Source organism: Calliphora vicina, chromosome 1, assembly GCF_958450345.1.
Source record: "Calliphora vicina chromosome 1, idCalVici1.1, whole genome shotgun sequence".
In the NCBI taxonomy this organism is placed as follows: domain Eukaryota; kingdom Metazoa; phylum Arthropoda; class Insecta; order Diptera; family Calliphoridae; genus Calliphora; species Calliphora vicina.
In genome coordinates, this window is record NC_088780.1 from 139596994 (window position 1) to 139621599 (window position 24606).

Genomic DNA, 24606 nt, shown 5'->3' on the forward strand with positions numbered 1-24606 from the left:
TCTTTCGCACGTTGAAATCAATCTAACAAATTCACCATAAGTTTTTGTCAGCAATCGGTGTGCTTCAGCTGAACTTTTTTTAAATTAAAGAAGTAAAGCAAAACTTCCCGCATAATTATGTTGGGCCAAAATTTAACATTTTTGAAGCAAAAACAAGTAAGAAAGTATGGTCGGTCAAGCCCGACCATATAATACCCTACACTAAGTAATAGAGCAAAAACATTTTTCTTTTAAAATTTCAATAATTTATATTTTTGAGTGATTTTCGGAAGTGGGCCTTATATGGGAGCTATGACCAATAATGGATCGATCACCATGAACTTAGGTCGTGTGATTTATGTCTATAATACTACGTTTATACGTAGCCTATTCGCAAATAAAAATAATTTGCAATTAACTAACTTTCTGTTTATATGTCACTTTGGTTACGGAAAAAGTCGATCGGTATACTTTAAGGTGGGTGTTAGACTAATATTTTTGGGCGTTACAAACATCTGCACAAACGCATAATACCCTCCCCACTATGGTGGTGTAGGGTATAATAATAATCTTTTGGTAGAGTGGTTTTTAAAAATTGCAAGTCTTCGTATTTTTTTGCTGTTATATTTCTTTTTTCCTGGTAAAGTTGCTGCAAATTAGGAAACTCAATTGCTTTTATATTTTTATTAATCTTCTGCTGCATTTTTTTCCATTCTTCAAAAAATCGAAGTTTAAAATAAATTTCACTTTTATGAGTGTATTTAATACCACGTATATCGGTAACTTTTGCGTCGCCTTTGCCATGTCCAGGTCGAATACTTTTATAAAATTTAACTTTATTAAATTTTTTAAAAAACGAATTATCCAAATAAGTAACATCATTAAATTTTTATTATTATTTCTCCAAAATTTTTATTTTTTTTTTTTTATTTTACAATGAATTGTGTAATCACACTATAGTGATTACATCGAAAAATGTTAATCTTCAAAGTAATATAGCAAATAGTACTGAAAAAGTAGATTTAAATAGCATATTCAATGTTTTTTGCTGGACTTAGCACGCTTTCTTATTATTATTTTTTTTGTGGTCTTAGCGTGGTCTTTGCGTATCACTAAAAAATCATCAGTTAGAAACAAAATAACGAAATTTTTTTTATTGCAAAATATGTATGTATCTTATGTTTTACTATCTTTCTGCATCAAAATCTTAATTTCAATCAAAAGTGGACTTTTTATGTTTGCGTACTAAGCTAACGATATGGACAATTCCACTAGAATGACAATCACGACTGAAAAGCTAAAACCCTTGAACATTTTTTTCAAGATGATTTGAATAGGATAAAACTCTAAAATGTTACTATGTGAAAGTATTTAGCTTATTACAACATTTTAAGGGCAAATATAATAGTTTAAATTGACTATATTTAATTTTTTATTTTAATTGGTATGTTTTAGGCTAAGATTGCGGCGAAAACTAAGCTCCCAATTAGCATAATAACATTTTAGTGTATGAAATGAATGTGACTCTGTTTTTTTTTTTTGCTATTATCATATTGTTTATTGAAACCGAATATATATTTTGTTAATATTTTTTAGTTTTTTAATACATATATATACATATTTACAGAATACATATTGTTTTCCTATAAGAGAAAAATCTGTCGCGTTCTGTATGTCACATACGATTTAAATTTTATTTATTATAAAATCATACAAAGATTGTTTTTATAAATAATAATATTAAATAATATTTTTTTAAATTTGTTTGTATGCATACTAAGGCTATAACGAAATTTTGGCCCTAGTACCATGCGATGGCAAACGTTGTGTTATTTACCATAACATTTGTTTCGGGTCATTTTGGAATAAAAACCTCACCCACAAAAACGATTCTTTAAAGTAAAAATTTTGTCAAATTTGTATTACTTTTTTTATTGGATTCCTACCCGTTACCGCAAAATTTTAAATATAGATTCAAGTCAGGTTGATATATTAAAAAAAAACTATTTGCGTTTTTTGGATAATAAAAAAATTATCTCCAAGCTTTACCGCCCATTTTGAAAAAAAAGTCAAAAAAGTTTTTGAATTCGAAAAAAAATTTCAAAATTTTTTTTTTTTAATTTTTTTTCGAAAGATTGTAGCTATCTAAACTATTTGGGACACATTTTGCTAAGAGCAAGAGGTAATAAGTAACATGGATGAGAAAAAAAACCTGTCAACCTAATGTTGACCATCTCTAACTCAGAGAGTTCTCGACCGAACCTTGGTGCTAATTTCATCCCCATCGGAAGACACTTTACTTTGTTACTGTTGCTGAATTCACAAAACCCCTTGTATCATTGTATCGAGTGTATTATTGAATTCAAATACAATAGTGTAAGCTTGTTGTTGGAAATTTTCATACAAAAATTAAATACACTTATACACTTTTATTTTGTATGTTTTTAAAAAGTTGTATTGGTTTACAGCTATAAATTTCTCTGAGCACACATAGTACCTGTATATGTGAGAGAGTAATTTGAAAAAATGAGAGTCGGTCTACTTGTTATACATACTACGCTTTCAAAAACATTCATACAATATACAATGGGTGTTCACAAACTAATAAACAAAAATTGTATTTAATACAAGATACACGATACAAATTGTTGTGAATTCAGCATGTGTTTTACATCTGCACATTAGGGATATAATTTTGTAAAATTGTTGCAAATATACAAAATGTAAATGGTAATTTTATTATCTTTAATGGATAGTTCTTACTAACCATTCCTTCCTAATATTATGATTGAGTCCCGATATTATTGCACATTTGAGGAGCCGCAGAATAAAAGGTACTTTTTCGAATTTTTTTATAAATTGATTTTTTGGTATTTTTATAATATTTGGGTTGAAATCTTCTAGAAAAAATATGTATATTTCCCAAAATTTTTAAATTTTCAAAAAAGTACCTTTTGTTGTGCTCCTCATTTTACATAAAATATATTTTAGTTCAATATTTTCTTTTTTTGCAATGTTTTTGCTTTTTTTTGGACCGAAATTCGATATTATTGCTTAATTAAGTTTAGGATATACTCTTTGATTTCTCGTAATTTTCTTACCAATATTATTTAATGATATCACGATATTTTTTATATTTTAACAAAAAATTATTATTTATTGATATTTCCAATAAAAATTTAACAATTTGTTTGCTTTTAATTATAAATGTTTATATGTATATAAAAACATGTAAAAAAAGTATAGCCGGTCAAGCCCAACCATATAATACCCTACACTGAGAATGAAAAATCATTATTCTATTAAAATTTCAATCAGTTTTTTTTAACAATTATGGACCGATCGCCATGAAATTTGGTCGAGCGATTTATTTCTATATTATATTGAATTTTTTCTGGATATAACATTTTGAAGAGTTTTATGCTCGTTAAAGTAATTTACATAATTGGGCCCTTACATGCTTTAATCAATTATGAATCGATTCATCCAAACTTTTTAGGTGAGATTTATTTGTATATAAAACTTATTTGTGGAAAAATTTGTGTGGATATCTATATAAATGAAGCATTTATGGTCGACAGTCTCATTTCGAGAGGACATTTGTATGAGGGCTAGGTGAAATAATAATAACACCCACTTTAAGGTTGGTGTTAGACTTTGGTCATTAGATTTTGGTCATTATAAACATCAGCACTAACGCTCATTACCCTGCCCACTATGGTGGGGATTAATGGATTGAAGATTTTAGAAATCGCTTTAAAAATAGGTTTTAAGTAAGAAAACAATATTGCCCATTAGATTAAGAAAAATATTTATCATTAAATTAAAGCAAATTTAACCAACGCATGTTTTCAATGTGCAACCACTCAATTTGCGATTTTTAAGCATATAACGCGGCTTGTAACCATCCTTGTCGGCGGTGTACATGGTGATGGTTTCAATATCAGTCTTTTCATCAAACACGGTGTAGCTACCCATAACAACTAATTGTTCTTCGGGTGTGCCAGGGTTAACGACCATGCCAACTTCTTCACGTTTACTGCCATTGGGATGTTCCAAACTAAAAGAATTATTAATCGAATGTTTAGTATTCAAATTTAGTTTTGAAGTTTTTTATAAATTGATAAACACTTACTTTAGACGATAACCCTCTTTGGTGGGTGCAAGTTGATATAGCTCTTGCAAAATGGTGGGTACGAATATAGCGTCCAACAAACCAGCTGAAGTAGTGGCAGAAAGAATAGCCATTACGGCGCACAAGAAAACCTTCAATATAGTAAATTAATATAAGTATTATGTAGTTGTTGATATTACACAAATTTTAAATTTATTAAAGCATTTCTTTTGATCTTTTATTAAAACATACAATTCATTTTTATGTTTTACCGTTATTTTATATTTTAAAAACAGCTTTACTTAATTACTGTCTGACTTATTGTCTGACAATACAATAAAAATCCATAAATTTTATTTATTCTCTTCGAAGTACATAGCACTTTTTCGTTTCGTTAATCCTATAATGAAATCAGCGTCTGCTTTGTCTAACAATTTCTTTAAGATACCACGCACAGTGGTTTAAAAACGTTTTTTGGAAATAATTCGGTATCTCGGTAAATATTAGAGTTATTATTACAAAATTTCACATGGTTGGAGCTGAGGTGTTTCTAAGTTGATTTACAGTTGTTCAGCTCCCTAGGGGTAATGGGGGCCAGTATGTGGCCCCTCAAATTTGGTCATCTCGGGTCTCAAATTAAAAAAAAACAATCGCCAAAAATCCATTTAATCCGAATGAGCTGAAATTCCAAGACCTTGAGAATATCTTCTAAAGCTGATACTAAACCTAAATATCTTTTCAACTAATAGAGATAACCTACACATCGAAGCGTATTTTTAGTAGATCCTCTCAAGCACTATTTGTATAAATTTCAGGTCATTCGGATCATAAATTGATTTTTGGCGATTTGTTTTAAAAATTTGAGTGGCCACGCACTGGCCCCCATTACCCCTAGAAAGCTGAACAACTGCAAATCAACTCGAAAACACCTCAGCTCCAACAACGTTATTGCGCATGCTTGTGAAGGATATTTTTCCTAACTTTTTTAGTTTTTATACCGGAATTACTTAAGGCAAAAACGCTCAAGTGTTTATCCTTTAGTGTTTTTTCTTTTCTGTTTCGAATACGTTAATTAATGTATTTTTAGCCAGGCAGAATTGAATGAATGTCCTTTTAATGTTCTTATTTTTTTTCACTTTAATTACATATTATTTAAACTTTTTGTTGCGTTGTAATTAATTATTTTGTTTATTATTTATTTAAATTTGTATAGATTCCTTTCCTAAGAACTCACCAATTTAGCAGATGCCATTTTTTGTTTGTTTGTGAAATTCCTTTTGGAATTTATGTGTGACTGAATAACTAAAAACCACAATGAAGACTGATTTATGAAGAATAGTTTGACTTAACTCAATGGTATGGAATAGCATTTCTGTTTACTGCAATGGTTTGGAATTGCGTTTTTGTTTACTGCATCTTTTGCTTTGAGGAAGACTCGCAACTATGATTTGAAATGTGAAACAGTCTGACAAACTTTGCAAAAATTCTTGCTGGATGCCGTTGACGCACAGTGGGGTGGATCGAAAAAGTGGTAATAAATCTGAATCTTCTAAACTACTGCACCGTTTGCAAAATTACGTATGAACAAATCATAAAGGAGGACCTAGGCTTTAATAAATGAAATTTGTGAATACCTTGTTAGGAAACATTGTACAACTTGTACATATGTATATCAATAAACGTAAAAAATCACTATTCGACCATTGCCTGAAGTGGAGTCCATGTCAAAATCAATTGAAAAATTTCTTATTTTTCATTTTTGAAGCCAATATGTAAAAATAATTAAAAATTTTTAAATAATCTTTGAGAAATATTATACCCTTCACCAAATTATACTTAAAAATATTTTTATTTAAACAAAATCAAATTTTTTTTTAATGTTTTAAAATTTTAAAAAAATTTTTTTTTTCCAAATTGTTTTTTATTTTTTTTAAAAAAAGTTTTTTCAAAAATTTTTTTTTAAATTCATTTAATTAATTTTTTTGGAAAAAGAATTTATGACAAAAAAAATGTTTGATGAAAAAAAAATTCGAATAAAACATATTTTTTCCGATTTTGACCCATTGTATGTCCAACTTACTATGGTCTTATATACATACGTCGTTGCAAAGGTCTTTGAAACTATCATTAGATATCCATATTGTCTATATTAATGACTTAGTAATCCAGATATAGGTCAAAAATAGGTCAAAAATCGAGGTTGTCCTAGTTTTTTCCTTATATCTCAGCCATTTGTGGACCGTTTTTTCGATTTTAAATAGCGACCGAGCCGGAAGAATTTCGGAGATAATGATGTATGAATTGTGTATGTAAGTTATTTGTGGGCTTCGGAAAGTTGATTTCAACACACAGACGGACAGACGGACATGGCTATATCGATTCCGCTATCTATAACGATTCAGAATATATTATGGGGTCGCAAATGAAAAATGTGGAAATTACAAACGGAATGACAAACTTATATATACCCTTGCCACTCATGGTGAAGGTTATAAAAACTATGACTTAGTGAAATATACTGGAATTTCGTTACCTTTCCACTTGCTTTCAAACAGTTTTATTTATTGAAATCTGTCCATAGTTGTACAAGTTACCAGCTGAACAAAGTTTCGCTAACAAGTGGTCGACGAATTTTACACCCTGTATGTATTCTAACATTGGGTCTCTACGATTCGTTTACACATTTTTTACATATTTTTACAGTAGTTTAGAAGATTCAGATTTATTACCACTTTTTTCGATTGACTCCACCGTGTGAGGTTTAGCTATTATTGTGCATTTTTAAAAATCATCATTTGAAATTATACAAAACCAATACATGTTTTCATACCCACCTCAGGTATTTCTTGGCATATCCCAGCAGTTCTGGTGACAATTTTCAATTGTATTTCAAAATCTTCTAATTCTATTACAGAAAATTCCAATTAAATTTCAGAAATTTTCAAATATATCACAAGTACTTCATAAATTTCTAATTGTATTTCAGAAACTTCCATTTGAATTTCCCATTTGTATATCAGAACTTTATAATTGTATTTCAGTATATTCCGATTATATTTCAGAAGTTTCCATTTGTATTTCAGAAATTTCCACTTTTAGAACTTTCTGAACTACAAATGGATATTTCTGAAATATAATTAGAAATGGCTAAGAAGACATCTCCAAGACATTCCAATAACCAATTGCTTGTAAACAAACCTTCTTCCGACTACTCTACAATATATTACTTTTGGTGGGTAAAATAAGTACTTTCTAAAGTGCTGTAAAAAATAAACATTTAAAGTGGCTACATTCCAGATTACTTAGATACACTAAAGTGGCAATTCACTTCACGCTAGATTACCTGGAATGTATAAAGTAACCAATTGAATTCTTTCTTCACTATAAAGAGCATAAATGACCCAAAATATATAAATTTGAGTTAAACAGTGACAATTAGTGTCTTTAAGGGTTACATTGACCATTTGTAAAACTGCTGGGTTGAAGCCACCCATACCTTCATATAAATAATCATTTTATTTTTTTTTTTATAAAATATTAATTTTTCACAACTTTTATTTGCATATATTTGAAAAATATTGAATTTTTTTTTTATTTTTAACATTTTCTTTTATTGTCTTTTTAAAGCTTTTTTAAAAGCTTAATATTGTGGAATGGCTTTGTTTTATTTACCGTTTTAAGTAGTTTTTTTTTATAAGGTTTTCATCAAAAATCAGTTGAAAGTAGTTTTTAATTTGTATGGAAAGACTAAAGAAATTTTAGTATTGTAGTTTTTCAAATAAAAAACCGAATAAAGCTAAAAATTACTTGTTTTGCATTACACACTGGGTAATTTGAACTACAATATCTTATCCTCTCTTCACCGTATTATGCGCGATTTTCTTCTATGTTCCTTCTATTTGATAAAAAAAACGTTTTAATTTGTGTTGCACTATGCACATTGCTTGCAAATGTAAACTTCGACCATAAATCAGATGATATTTGTTTTTACATAAACCTAATATGCATTTATTTGCTTTGATTTATTCTTAATCGAACGTCATTAACAAAAACATTATCATTGTATTTAAGTGCAAAAAATTATTTTTTGGCCAAGATATCGGGTCAAATTACCTACTGAGTGTTGGTGTAAATAGCATTTTAACAATATTAATTTTGTATTTAGTATTTTTTCCATAAAGTTACCAGCAAAATGCTAAATTCTGCCACTTCGCTACTTAAAAAATAGCATTTTAACGCGGTGATGTCATTGGAGGCAAGTAATAACCACAACTACTTATAAATATGTCATTAATTTAGTATCACTGAAACTGGTTACAAGTAATGATTTAAATAACACATTGATAGTATGATACATATTGCTGTTATTGGCTCGCCATTCTACTCGAAAATACTGAATTTCTACAGACCAATTAAAAAAAATTAATTCATGTAAAGTTCAACTGATTTGTAAGTGGGGATGTGATGGATTATCAGCACTCTCGGATTATAAATAAATCAACAAGAGTGAAACTTCTTCGGAATATAAAAGTGGCTGGTTCCATTAAGAATTCGAATTTATGGAGACAGCGATTCTCCGTGAACCAGTTTCGATGACATTTGGAAGAATTCGACTCCAGGATCAAACATTTTTTTGTACTCCAATAAGCTTTGACTATTTAAAGGAATCCAAATGATAATTTGTATTGAAGCGGATATTAGAAACCGATAAAAATCGAAATAGAAAAATAATATTCCTTTAACATTTCCTTTGATTTAAAACTAACGATGATTGATGGGAAATTTGGCAATGCTATTACAGGAACATCATCTACTTGGTAGTGCTACATATGTATGTGGTGACAAAAAATCCGAATTTTCGAATATTTCAAAGGAGAGAACATATACGAGTAGCATAAGACTTACAGTTAGTGTTTATAATCGGGTAACCGGTTTTTCTTCGAATCTCGGTTTTTTTGCGAACTGGTTAATTTAAAATGTTGATTTTCGATTAACTAACTAAAATGAATAAATTCTATGTTTTGGTGAATTTTTTTATATTCATTGTATGCGCATTACATCAAACATTTGGTCTGATTTGAAACCTAAACTGGTGATATACAATATAAACCTATTTTGATAAAAAAAAATTAAGAATTACAATGATTCTAAATAGTAGAGATAAGTTTACTTAAAAACTTTTACAGAATTAATTGTGCATAATGAAGCTATTAAAAATTAAAATTAAATTCCGCAATGAAGTTTACGTTAAATCTTACTAATGAATCATTAAAAACTTAGTGATGATTTTACCAAATTGAATTTGATGTACATATCTTTGATGTACAATTGAAATATTACTTTTGTTCCAGATGTCTACTAACACAAAAATTTTGAACACAATTATTTCGAAATGGCAAAAATATTATACACTATTGTTTTATTAAGGGGACGATACATACTTTCAATAAATTTGACTTCATTCGAGTGTTCCACTCTTAAAATTTTATTTTATTTTTTAATTTGTTAGCAAACGCGCTGAGTTCCTATTCAGAAATATTACAGGAGATACAAAAACGTTCTAAAATCCTTGTTATTAAATATTTTTGAAATCTGTTAATGCAGTTTTATTAATTATTTGGTTTGATGAGAAATTATCACAGTTAAAAAGAAGTGCGTTTGCATCTTATACTATAGGTCCTTTTTTTGGACTTTCTGTTTCATATAAGAAAGTCGAAATTTTTTCAAGGCCGGTTCATATAAGAAAGTCGAGGTGATAATAGATTTCTAAATTTTTTTCAATGCCGGTTAACCGGTTTTTTCGAAGTCGGTTAAACGAAAAACCGGGTCTCTAAAAAAGCCAAAGGCTTTTTGAATTCTTCTTTTCTCAGTGGCTCTCATAGCTCTTTATTGTTATTTTTCTGTTTTGTTTGCATTTCGGTATGCTTCTGTACTGTAAGCAATGTTTATAAAACACAGACTTTTTAAAAAACCGGTTTGTCCATTTTTAGAAAACCGGTTTTTCGCTTAACCGAGTTCTAAAAAACCGGTTTAACAGGTTAACCGACATTGAAATGAATTTTTTTAAAAGTTTAAACAATACATTTTTATATCTATCTACGAAAAATTCTAAGAAAATTTCGCCAAGAAACTATGGGTCTAAAACCAAAACCTAGCTCCCGCCGAGAGACATCAAAATACACCTTTAAAAAATTTTTAAAAACAAATTTAAAATTTGTATGTCTCTCGGCGGGAGTTAGGTTTTATTATGGTTCGGCTATGATTCGTATTAACTAAAATACATACATAAATATGATAAATGTTAATCAATTTAATGAAAACAATATAAATTTGGATCCTTTTGAGTGTCTGTTCACCACAATTTTAATGTTTCATAAACTTTTCATTTAATAATGTCATTAGTCTACACGAGCTATAACAATATTAATATTTTTGGAACTTTCACTTTCAATTAATAACATTTTGAACATGTTTTTTTAGAAATATTCAAATAAACAGGAACATAAATTTAAATTTATTCGTTCTTTTTTATTTTATTCTCATATTATATACATAGGTACTACATACATATACATATGATTTTATTAACATTTATTTTTTTACCCACCAACAAAAATCTGGGGGTTATATTGATTTTATCATTCCGTTTGTAACATATAGAAATATTGGTCGTATAACCAAAAAGTATATAAGTATATGTATTAGGGTATTCAATTAATCGGGTTTCTGGTTTAATCGGTTAATCGAGCAAATAATTAATCGAGGTTTAGATTTATTCGGTTAATAATCGGCTAATTAAAAATTATTCGATTAACCGAATAATTTCTATTTTCATTTTAAATTGAAAATACAACAACGAATTTTGTGTACAAAACCATAAAAAACAGCAAATAAGGTATTTGAGATCATTTTTGTAAACATATCGCCTATTTGCTGCAACAACGTCATAACTCAAAATCCGTGTTTTATGAACTGAGTAATACAAAATATGCGCTGTTCTATATTCTTTCATATATATATATAGTTTCATCAGTTTTCAAAAAAGTCAATTATTTTTTGTGTGAGAGTGTTTTTTTTGTTGTAAACATCAAAATTAAAATTCATGTTTTCTCGTATATTTGATAAGTAAAAATTTGGGTTAAATACAGATTAGAAAGATATTAACATCTACTATTTATATTTCAGAAATCGCATGATTTGTTGAAAATTTATTTAAGAAATAGTAAAATGTCATAAAATATTCAAAGGCGTTTTTCTCGAAACGACTTTTTTTGAATTATGACATTGTTGCAGCAAATGAGCGATGTGTGAGTTTTTTAGGGTTTAATGAGATCTTCTGAAATAATCTTTTATAAAAAGAATATAATTCATACGATTTTTTCTTTAGATTTAAAAACCTTTCTTGGAAAAAAACTCTCTCGCTGATTGTATATGTTGGAGAAATCTAAAGCATGATAAAGAATATTCCTTTTGGATTGTTTTAGATTTTGATTAATTTAATAGTTTCGTTTAGTTATGATAAAAGACTAATTTCAACAAAAAAAGTTTCGTCTATACATGTAAATACAAACAATGTTTCAAATACATGTAAATTAAATATGTCAGTTGTTATACATACTCACTAATCATGTTTATTGGATGTTCAAAAATATCTAATTTTAATTTGAAATTTGTATTTGAATTGAAACGGAAAAAAAGGAATTTCGGTTAATCGACACAAATTAATCGGTTTAGGTTAACCGATTAACGGTTAATCGATTGAATACCCCAATACAGAAAGGGACTTAGATACAATTTTCCTCCAATGTTCTTTTTTGATTGAAAATGGTCAAAATCGGTGAGACCTACTCCAAAAAAAGTTGATATTTTCAAAAATATTTTGCTATATTCTTTAAATATATAATGCTATGAAATTTTGCACACATTGGTCCTATGATTAATGGCTAAGTTCTGTTGAAAATGGTAAGCATTGTCCATGATTTGTTCCAGCCCCTCAAACAAATTTCTTCCTGGGATATGTCACTATGGTATGTAAATCCTTATCAAAATAAGTTCCATCTAAAAAGAAATCACAAAACGATGTTTTGTTTTGTTCGGTCCATAGCCATTTAAATAAGCATAAATGTCTTCTAAATATAGTTATCAGGTTACAATACGACATATATAAAAATCACTGTACCAAATTTAATGATGATCGGTCCATAATTGGTCATAACTCACATAGCAGGACCACTTTCGAAAAACACATAAATAACATATAAATATCATATTCGAACCAAACTTTAAACTAATAAGTAATATGAATGAAAAAAACAAATTTATGAATTTTGTGAATATCAGTCTATATTTGATTTATAGCCCCCATATTATTTAAATTTCTGAAAATCGCTGAAATACTCATGAATAATTTATAATTAACGTAACTCGACATCAATGAAATTCGACATTAATGATCGAAATTTACACAAAAATCTCAATACCTAATTTGATGAAGATCGGCCCATAATTGGTCAAATTAGATATTAACCCATTTCGCTCTTTTTTAATAATATTTTGTTATTAACTTTTAATAAAAAGGAAATAACGCATGAATCTAGCTTTTATTATGATCATTGGTATTCATTTTTATTAACTAATTTTGGGAATTTCATGGATTATTTAGCAACAGGTAATTTTGACAGCTTAACTAGTTAACTAGCCTATTATCAGAAAATCTTATTTTTATTATACTTTTTTTATAGCAAAAAATAAAAAATATGGTGATATATATTAGGTTTGCTATTCTGTTTGTAACACAAAAAAAGGCATGTCTAAACATTTTAAGAAACACTTCAATATTTTGTGGATTTCATCAAATACATATTTGAATTTAAATTACATATATTTTGAAACAAACTGAACACCTCTAAATACAATTTATGTTTTTCTTTTTTTATTATGTTACTAGCAAACACGGTTCGCATCGCTACACGAATCATAGTAGAACTATGCAAGGATTTTTTTAAAAAAAAATTATACTGTAAAGAAGAATAAAAAAAATAACAATAATTATCCGATTTTATTCACATTCACCCAGAACCATATATTCTGTATTCATTCTGTTCATATTTCTAGGTCCAATATTATAAAAAAGTCAAAAAGTACCATTAGATAAACGAATAAGTACCATTAGTTATCCCTATGTTTGATTCGAACTTAACTCTTATGCATATCAGCTAACTTTTATGTCGATAAGTTTAATAAATTAAAATATTAAAAAAGTCAAGTTTGAATTTTCAAAATATTCAATCTGTATTCATATTTTAAAAAAGTACCAAACTGTTTACCCGTATTTGTCTACAGATACTTTTTTGGTATAAAGTATTTTCTGTAAAATCACAGTATTTACAAAGTTATTAACGATTTAAGGTGATCACAGATTGAGCTTATTTGCCATAAAATCACAGTATTTACGCAGTTATTATTGATTTTTGGTATAAAAAAATTTGTGATTACAGACTGAGCTAAATCAGAGTATTTACGAATTAAGATATTTGCGTTTTTTATCTAAATATCGATATTTGGAATAAAATATGATTCGGTTTTTCTAAAAAATCACAGTATTTACATAGGTTGGTTTATCTTCCCTCAAATCACAGAATTTATAAAAATATTAACGATTTAAGATATTTTAATTTTTACCCAAAAAAAAAAAATGATTTTTCCAAAAAAGTGTCAGAAAATGTGAGTTTTTAGGGTTACATTTGTAGAAATTCTGTTGGGTTATAAAATTGAGGCTTACTCAATCTGCTAATTGATATCGGTGAATTGAAACCAATTCCCTGTCAAAAGAAAAGGGTTTTAAATTTAATGTGTTTTGAATGATTTCCTGGAGTAGGTAAAGTTTTACTAAACAGCGTTTATAATAATTGAAAATAAAGACTGTTTATAATAAATATATTACTTAATTAATTAAGATTTTATGCTTATGAAGTTGTTTTGTCGTTTAATGCTTTTTCGTTATTACCATTGTCACTTCTTCGTTACTTGTTAAAACAAACATTAATACAAACTAATTATATAAATGCAAATATATATTTTGTATGTTTTCACATTTAAAAGATTAATGGATACAATCAAAGTTCTGGAGATTATTAAAATTATTGTTTTGTTTTTAATTATTTAACTTCAGTCACACTAGAATTTTATAAATATTTAATAATTTGTATATAGGTAGTTACTGCTGTTAACACTTATTTACCTATTTAATTCAAATAATGAGGCTCGTATAAAAAATTAATTGAATTCTTTATATGCCAAATCGATTAATTTCATAAAGCATAAAGTTGGGGAAAATAATAAGATATAATAAATGTGTTTCTATTTAGTCGGATTTATACCATTTTCTTAATAACGTTTATTTTTGATGTAAGTTAGGTTACTTATTAATAAAAAAAAATACGTACAATATCTTTTTATTTATTGTTTATCAATCTTCACAAAATCCATAAGTAAAAAGTTTATTGCTGCTGCATATACATATTTTTATTTAATTTGTGAAAAATTTATCAATTAAAATCAATTCCACAAATAACACGTTATCAAATATTAAGCACTGTAGCTTCAATATTAGCGCCTTAACTTTCACTCTATAAACAAGACATCTCATTAATTTAAGCGGAAAACGGAAACATCAAGATAAAACATACATTTTTTTTCTAATTTGTATAGCTCTTGTTATGGATATAATAATAACAGCCTTAAGATATGCAATAATATTTTATTTTAAATATTACTCATACAATTAATTATATATACATATAAGGAGTGAGATCGAAAAATTCTTAACATACATATATGTTTATAAAAAAGAAACCACTAAACTTACAGCTTTAATTTTTTTTTTATTTGATTGAAATTATTATTACAATTTACAAAAAAAATTATTTTTATAGTTTTAATCACTAGTGATGAAATTTTGAACCTTTTTCGGAAACCCTTCCATTAACGTTTTTATAGTGCTTTCTGTCACTTTGCTCGAACATGTAGTCCATCTCCGTTTAAAATCTACCACACTTTTGGACACCTTTTTTGTACTCTTCAATTCTCTTTTAACAAGAGCCCAATATCTCTCCACTGGCCTTAGCTCCGGGCAGTTTGGAGGATTTGCCTCTCTTGGTACAAATACCACATTATTGTTCTTGTACCACTCAAGGGCTTGTTTGCCATAGTGACAGGATGCCAAGTCAGGCCAAAAATAAGTGGACACATTATGAAGTCTTATGAATGGAAGCAGCCTTTTTTGTAAACATTCCTTGATGTAAATTTCGGTATTTATAGAGCCCGTTGTAACAAATGAGTGGCTTCTTTTGCCGCAACTGCATATTGCTTGCCATACCAAGAACTTTCTGGGAAATTTTGTCTGCTTTTGGGTCCTAAACTTTTCTTCAACATTCCCTCGAGCATCAGCAACATAAAATTTTTGACCTGGAAGTTGCGAAAAATCTGCCAGAACATACGTTTCGTCATCCATTATGCAGCAAGAATATTTTTTTATAAAACTTGACTTCAATTTCCGTGCTCTGTTTTTGGCCTCTAAATTTTTAGTAGCGTTCCTGTCAGGAACTTTTTGAGCCTTGTATGTTTTTAAACCTGCATTAGCTTTAACTTTTCGTACCAAATAGTCCGAGCACTGAGCTAACCGGGCTGCTTTCCTACCGGATGTGTTGGGAGCTCTTTTGAAAATGCGTTCTATTTTTTTGGCTTTAGAAACATCATGTGGACCATTCCTTCTACCTGAACCAGGTTTTCTATCAACTGACAAGTTCTCCCGGTACTGTTTAATAACATTGGAAACAGTTTGACGGCAGACCTTTGTATGCTTGGCCAACTTTTTGTAAGACCAAGTTGGGTTTTGTTGAAAATATTTAATAATTTCAGTACGCACTTTTTTCTGGTCACTCATTTTAATCAGATTAACAAAAAAATTAATATAATTGACATTACACATAATAACTGACATGTTTTTCAAAGGTAACTTGATCAAAAAAAAATTCAAATAATACTTGGGTTAAAAAATGTAATGAAAAACGTGTGTTAAGAATTTTTCGATCTCACTCCTTAGTTATTTCTTCTCAAACCTTAATAAGCTAGTCGCATTCAAGGTTGCCAATTTAGCCATTTTCCGGCTAGATCTAGTGATTTTATTTTCATTTAGCCATAAAAAAATGGCTAGATTTAATCTAGCCGGAAGATTTTGCCATTTTATTTTGTCCTAGCCTTTTTTATTTTAAACTTTTCTTGAAATTTTTTAAAAAATATACCAATATTTTGAATCAAATGACAAAGAAATAGTCTTTTTTAAAAAAAAATCTTACGTAGTGGATTTGATGAGAACAGGCTGCGTAATTGTTTCCAAAGCAAACACATCAGTCATATTCGAAAATCAATTTTGCATTTATTTAATGGATCCGATTTTGTTTATAAGTGCCCAGAAAGTTGTTTAATTTATCAAAAAGGAACCAATTTATATTGATATTACAATTTTTTAATCTGTTAAGAAATGTAATATTTTATATATTAGTAAAGTCGATCTCACTATATAAAAAGACAATATTTATGAATTTGTATTCAGTCATTTTGGGTTTTAGCCATTTCTAGCCATTTTTAATTCTAAATCTAGCCATTTTCTGAGCTGAAGAGATGGCAACCTTGGTCGCATTACCAATTGAATACTCATTTAATTAAAATAATACTTTATAGTTTTAAGTTTTCTTATTATATTTAATGTTTGTAAATTTTGAAAATTTATGTGTTGTTTTTCTATAGCGAACGAGTATTTTGAGTGGAAATTTAACATGTGTTTTGTTATTGTAACAAAAACAAAAGACATGTAAAAGGTCCGCTCAAAACACTCGTTTGTTATAGAAAAACAGCACACTAAAAAAAAATTCAATAAAAAGCTCAATTAAGTAATTTTGAAAAACATTAGCCCGATTCACAATTTTGTGTATTTGTATTGCTAATTCGTAAAATGGTGTACACGAAGGCGATTTTGCAACGACTTTTTTAAATGTATAACAAGACATCGACCACCTAGTTCTTGCTCTTTTTCATATGAATGTCTGAACCAAAGTATAACAAGTAAGAAAGTATGGTCGGTCAAGCCCGACCATATAATACCCTACACTAAGTAAAAGTCCAAAAAATGTTTCTTTTAAAATTTCAATAATTTATATTTTTGAGTGATTTTCGGAAGTGTGCCTTATATGGGGGCTATGACCTATTATGGACCGATCACCATGAAATTAGGTCTCGTGATTTACGTCTCTATGGAAGTTTACTATGTTGAATTTTGTGAGTATACCAACATTTTTAAGCGGTTTATGCACGTTAAAGTGATTTTCGGAAGCGGGTATATATGGGAGCTATGACTAATTATGGACCGATCGTAACAAAATTTGATGACATGAATTTTGTATATATAAAAATTATTTGGAGCGTAATTTGTGGAGATACATTTATAAATTAATCATTTATGACCGATAAAGTCCAATTTCGGAAGGACATTTGTATGGGGGTTAGGTGAAATAATGGACCGATTTCAGCCAGTTTCAATGGAATTGGACCTTGGGCCGAAAAAATAATATGTACCAAATTTGATCGAAATATCATCAAAATTGCGACCTGTACTCTGCGCACAAGGTTTACATGGACAGCCAGCCTGCCGACCAGACGGACGGACGGACGGACATCGTTTAATCGACTCAGAAAGTGATTCTAAGTCGATCGGTATACTTTAAGGTGGGTGTTAGACTAATAATTTTGGGCGTTACAAACATATGCACAAACGCATAATACCCTCTCCACTATGGTGGTGTAGGGTATAACAAGTAGTCCGACTCTTTGTCAGCATTATTAGCGATGAAAAATGGATCCATTACAATAACCCAAAGCGAAACGAAACGTCACCAAAGTCAAATATCCATGGCGCTAAGGTAATGCTCTGTATTTGGTGGGAGCTAAAAAGCTATTATGAGCTGCTGGAATCTGGCAGTTTGTGATAGTCTCACAGGGAAACTGCACCGGACGCAACATATTCGTTTGAAACGAGCATTGGCCACAAAATGCACAGAAGATACGACCAGATGAAACCATTATATTCCATCATGACAACAATACCTGTTAAAAAGTTTATAGAATCAAGTGTTTGGGAAGTTTCACTTCACCCTTATAATGCAGACCTTGCTCCGTACGAAAACTATTTGTTTCGATCGATGCAGAACGCTCTCTCTGGGATACGCTTCACCTTAGAGCAGAGTATACGAAATTGGCTTGATTCATTCTTGAACTTAAAAGATGAGTAGTTCCTTTTGCTCGGAACCCATATTTTGCAAGAAAAATGGGAAAAGGTCATATCTAACAATGGCCAATACTTTAAATAAATTTATATTGTACACATGTTTCCAAATAAAAGATAAAAATTTGAAAAAATACCGCATTTTTAAGTCATACAACCAATATGTTTTCCCTTGGTACAAAAATAAGGACGACAAATTAACAATTTTACGAATGTTCGTATTTTTGATTTAGAGGGAATGCAGCATACGGAGACATAAAATCTCACCAAGTCTTCGTAAACAAATGTATTTGAAAAATTCGACGCAGGGGAGTTGTTGAATAGGTCGACAGCGAGATAAAGAAGATGTATAAAAGCTGAAGCGATGGACAGATCTGATTGTGAGACCCATTGAGATAATGAGATAAAAGTGCCGTTCACAGAGAGTTAAACGGACAAGAATAAGTGTGGCAAAACACTTTTAGAATAATTCCAGCATACTATGAAATGAAAATAGTTTTACCTTCCAACTAGTCAAAGGTTATCAAATATATTATTGTATGTTAAAAAATTTCATCAAGTTTATTTGCGTTTTTTAAGAAGGTTGTTTGATTAACAGTGTTCATGGCTGCCCTTTGAGGGTTGTTATTCAATATCAAATGTAGAATATAAGAAGCAGTTAACGAAATTATTTGTAACAAATGCTTTTCAATTAACTAATTAATGACAATATCAGGGATTTTCTAATGAATACAAGAACCAGATTGTCAATAAACCCTGTATTTAACCTTACAAATATTGACCCCGTCTGCAGTTATAGTGAGTACTCACCTTGCACAGCTTTTTAACAATGAATTAAAGCATATAACATGAATTGAATTCAGTTTTTCTTTATTTATTTTTTTATTAAGCATTTAAATTTGTTTCTTTATTAAAATATTTATTTTTCTTCATTTTTTTTTAATATGGTGTTGTTGTATATATACACAATAGAATATTATCGTACCAATTAAATTAAATCAATTGAAAAAAAAGTGTTTTGGATTCAATCCAGCCATTAAAAACTACAAAGTATATTCAAGTATAAAATTACAATTGCATTAAAAATGAACAGAAAAAGTTATTAAATTTATAGTATTTAATATGGTTAAATGTATGTTTTACTTATGATAAAAGTAAAATAATGAACAGCCCAAGCGTTTTATATTCTTGTTTAATATTCTTTATTTTATGTAAATATTTATGTATTTTATAGATAGCTTATGTCGATTTTAAAAAGCACTCCTTAGAATGAATAAAAAAATAATAATGTACAAATTAGTTGAGAGAAATTTAATGAAAATTATGTAAATAGTTGTATAGTTAATCAAATTCTGTTTCAAAACGTATAAAAACAAATATATATAGACACCCTTTTGCCAGGACCCCAGTGTTAAATAATAAAATTAGTTTTGTTTTTGAAGTTTTTTTTAAAAAATCAAAAATATTCGAGAGAACGAACAGTAATAATAAATTTAAAGTTTAAATAAACTAAAGCTTAACAATCAATTAACAAATTAATAAAATAATAAAAAATAAAATAAACAAATCTACACAACTAACAAATACATTTATATGATATCAACTAAATTTCTAAATACCAATCAATCTGATGTGTCATTTTATAATAATAATAATAACATTTACAAGCAAATATCAACTCATTTTAAATAAAAATTTTAAAATTTTACAAAAACAAACTATAAACTTAAAACAAATAACTCTAATCAATAATATTTTTGTTGTTTTTCCTTCTACTTTTGGCAAAAATAGTTTTGTTTTGTTGTCTATTTTAATATGTATGAATTATTTCTTATAAATATAAAATATTGCTTTTCTACGTTTTCTATAATATTAGGGATGGTCCTCTATGGTTAAATTCCTTCGTAACACCTGCTGATTGTTTTCATTAGTAACCGTATTATTGTTGTGTTTCTGTAGCTGTTCTGAATTGGTTTTGTTGAATTTATTCGATTCATCGATCTTCTTGGCATCGCCCACAATCACTTTGCACATGACCATCTTGACTTCGGCAAAGAAGTCGCTGAGGTAGCATCATGTGGGTCGTGGCGGTGCTGTTTGACTTTTGCGATGAGTCGGTGGTGGTGGCGGTGCACTGCGCATGCGTGGCACCGGCTTCACATCCAACGGTTTCGGCAATGGTGGCTTCAACAATTGCGACTTTTGTTGGTCCGCTAACGCTGAAGCTGTTGATGTTGTTGTTGATGACGATGATGACGGAGACGATAATGTTGTTGCTTCTGAAGTTGTCGTTGTTTGATTCGTCATTTCGTTATCGGCGGCATACGATTTAGTTAGTTTCGGTTGGGTGGTAATAACATTGCCATTTTGTAATTCCATACGACTTTTACTTTTTAGCGTTAAAATTTCATCTTCGCCATCCGATGATACCGAGTCGTAGGGTGAGGGTGAACGTGAGTGTGTTGAATAGGTCTCATCGTCGTCCTGTTCCTGATCTTGGATCATGGTGCGAAATTCTTGGATGGAATCATTAAGGGCCCACAGTTGGGATAATAGCGAGAGATCCAATTGGCGAAGTCCAAACTGCAAGTGAAGAAAAATTTAATTCATAATTAGTAAAACATTTAATAGGATATATGCTATGTATTACATATAAATTAAGATCATATAAACAATTGTATTAAAGCGATATTAAAGTTATAAAGTTTAGAAGAGAGTTTCCAGTACGAACATATTAAAAAATGGGTATTCTGTGTTAAAACTAATTTAAAATGTGTGAAACAGTTAGAGAGAAATTCCGTATAAGTTCGTATGTGGATTTTGTATGCTATAATACTTGATTAGTATAATATTAGCTAGATGGATAAGCCTAAACTAGTTGGTCTATGATCAGCAAATTTGCATTTGTATTACGCATACATTTTGTACAACTAAATGACACATATGTTCTTACATGTATGTGGCCCTAATTAATTAATAATTAATATTTATTTACGCACTAAGATCAATACAGATGTCGTCTGCATAAAACCATGCATGTAAATGTACTTTGTATGCAAATTGTATTGTATATTAATAAATATTTATTTATTAATTGTCTTTATAATTTTCTATTCATAATGTAAATGTTTTCTTATGCACAAATGTAACAAAATAAACAGCTAATCATTCAAACGTACGACTCATACTCATACTTAGGCTACGTCTAACGGCAACAGCAAAACCGACACTGTAAAAATTGATTGTCATACATAGAAAAGTTGTTGTCTTTTTGCATGACAGTTTTGGCTATAATTATAGTACATGAAGATTTTAGTTAAAGAAAAGTTTGTTCTATTATAAGGATCTCACTAATACTATCTACTCTAATAATGAAAAACACGTCTTTATAGACTTGAAATATTTCTTATAGTTCTTGAAGAGTACTGCTACATCTATTGTCAACTTTTTAATATTCTTGATAGACTTATACAAATTTATATAATAGGATTTTATTTCAGCTATGACTTCCTAATTCGTATAAAATGTATTTCCCTGAAACCATTTTCCTATGTTATGTATAACAGTATTTTCTATAGAAAACTTTATGTATAACAGTATTTTCTATAGAAAATGTTGTGTATAACTGTTTTTTCTATAGAAAATGCTGTGTTTAACAGTTTTTTCTATAGAAAATGTTGTGTATAACAGTTTTTTCTATAGAAAATGTTGTGTGTAACAGTTTTTTCTATAGAAAACTTTATATATAACAGTATTTTGTATAGAAAACAATATGTACAACAGTATTTTGTATAGAAAATATGACTTCCTAATTCGTATAAAATGTATTTCCCTGAAACCATTTTCCTATGTTATGTATAACAGTATTTTCTATAGAAAATGTTGTGTATAACTGTTTTTTCTATAGAAAATGTTGTGTATAACTGTTTTTTCTATAAAAAACTTTATATATAACAGTATTTTGTATAGAAAACTTTATATATAACAGTATTTTGTATAGAAAACTTTATGTACAACAGTATTTTGTATAGAAAATGTTGTGTATAACAGTAGAAAATTTTGTGTATAACAGTATTTTCTATAGAAAACTTTATGTATTTTTATGTATTTTGTATAGAAAATGCTGTGTATAACAGTAGAAGATATTGTGTATAACAGAATTGTCTGTAGAAAATTTTATGTATAAAAGTATTTTCTATAGAAAACTTTAATTATAACAGTATTTTGATAGAAAATGTTGTATATAACAGTATTTTCTTTAGAAAATATTGTGTATAACAGCTTTTTCTATGAGAAAATGTTGTCTATAACACAAACAGGACGATTTTGTGTATAACAGTTTTTCTATGGAAAATTATGTGTATAACAGTATTATTTTTGTGTACAACAGTATTTTCTATAGAAAATGTTGTGTGAACAGTGTTTTCTATTTAAAACTTTGGATATAGCAGCATTTTCTATATAATCAGATCGCAGCAATAATGCTCTGCCACAATGTATTTCTTGTGCTATATTTACGTCCCTGCTGTACATCCATCGTAAACATTATATGCGTAGATACGTACATACTACGTATTTATGATGTATTTTTTTACCGTAAACAATTTTTTCATTTCAATAAATTCTATCATTAGTTGACCGCAAATTTTTCTGACGAGTACCAACGAGTACTATTCATTTTGTGCCCATTCATATTTGTAAGTTGGAGACTGCAGATGGAGTTTTATTGGAAGAATTGGCGGAGAGCAAAAGAAAAATCATTAAATATCTTCAATGCGGAAGACATGTAACAAAAAATTAAAAACAACAACACCAACTAAAGCAACTACAATCACAACAGCCAACCAACCAACAACAATGACGAAAGTCAGTGTAATTTAATTAAGCCAAACACACAATAACAACAACAACAAACCAACATCGAAATAAACAATTCATTAATTCTTTCGATACAGTACTCGCCTGTAAACAAAAACAGAAGAGAAAAAAGTGCAAAAAGAATGCGGCAATATGTAAATGATAAAAATGTAATGTTTGGATTTACACAGATATTTTTTGTATCTTTCAATCTTTAAACAAACATACTGACTGACTCGCATAAAAATAAATATTTAAAATAATATGACATCAAAGAGTTTGGTGCTGCTGCGTTCTACCACCATTCATTCATTAATTAATTAATAAACTATAATATTCATGTTTGTAGGTTGTTTAGAAATTTACATAATCATATGAATCGTATACCTCAACTGCGTATTATACCAGTTCCATAGCTGTTCTAGTAGTATATACAACAACAACAAAAATAAACATAAATATGAAACACCGAAAACCACCTTGAAATTTGACTAAAACGTGAAAATAAATCGAAAAAAATCAATAATTTCTAATAGGATTTCTAATACTTTAAATAGCTATTATGCCAAGCCGCCTTTGCAAATTTAAAAAATACCGTTTATAATTTGAACAAAAAATCTTGTGTTAAACTAAAACATAAAATCATTAACAACGAATCTAAAGAAAAAAATAAATGTGTGAAAAAGTATTAAGTTTTGTTTACTAACAAAGAATCACGTGCGATAAGGTTCTTAGCTAATGATCACAACCATGAAAATAGTTTAAGGTACAATAGAGAAAAACATACATAAATAGTAACCCGGCACTCCTTCATTATATCATACCATTCTAATTTCTAATTGATAAAAATTAAATTAAAGATAATAGAGCCCATAATTCCCAAAAAATAATATAAAATCTAAAATATCCAAAACCGAAAACCTTTCAACCGGTTTTTTCATCTTTGTAAACTCCACCGGTTTCGGTTTCAAACATTCATTCAAACATAGTTATGAAAAACTTTGATACCCTTTTTAAAAATATTGTTTTATTTTATAGAAAATTATAGCATTTGTCAATATTTCGTAATAGATATAAAATAATTGCATAAAGATAGAGTCTTAAGAATTCAAAAATGCTAAATTTCCGAAAATTTAGTACACAATTCTTAACACATTTACTATTAGCTTTCACAAATTAAAATAAATTTAAGTAGACCTTCTTCATATTAAATAAAAATTTATTATAAACCGATTAATCGGATTTTTTGAAAACAAAAACCAAAACGGGTTAACCGGTTTTTTTAAAAGACAATAATCAAAACCGGTTTTTGAAAAAC

General features: G+C 28.7%; 3 protein-coding genes across 3 annotated transcripts in view; 1 reads left to right on the plus strand and 2 right to left on the minus strand.

The window, feature by feature from the left end:
• ATPsynC (ATP synthase, subunit C) overlaps positions 1-24606 on the plus strand; it is a 345384-nt gene that overhangs the window by 20881 nt on the left and 299897 nt on the right. The window lies entirely within an intron of this gene.
• LOC135958009 (endocuticle structural glycoprotein SgAbd-9-like) lies at positions 3814-5345 on the minus strand. The gene is made up of 3 exons (XM_065508872.1): positions 5328-5345; positions 4115-4245; positions 3814-4039 (listed from the first exon to the last, which is right to left on the minus strand). The coding sequence occupies exons 1-3, from the start codon at positions 5343-5345 to the stop codon at positions 3814-3816; spliced, it is 375 nt and encodes a 124-aa protein (XP_065364944.1).
• The window catches only part of LOC135963945 (putative mediator of RNA polymerase II transcription subunit 26), a 133871-nt gene continuing 128549 nt past the window's right edge, over positions 19285-24606 (minus strand). The window contains exon 4 of the mRNA XM_065515959.1: positions 19285-21014. Coding sequence (XP_065372031.1) covers positions 20505-21014 — 510 coding nt within the window. The 3' untranslated portion in view covers positions 19285-20504. The remainder of the gene's footprint in view (positions 21015-24606) is intronic.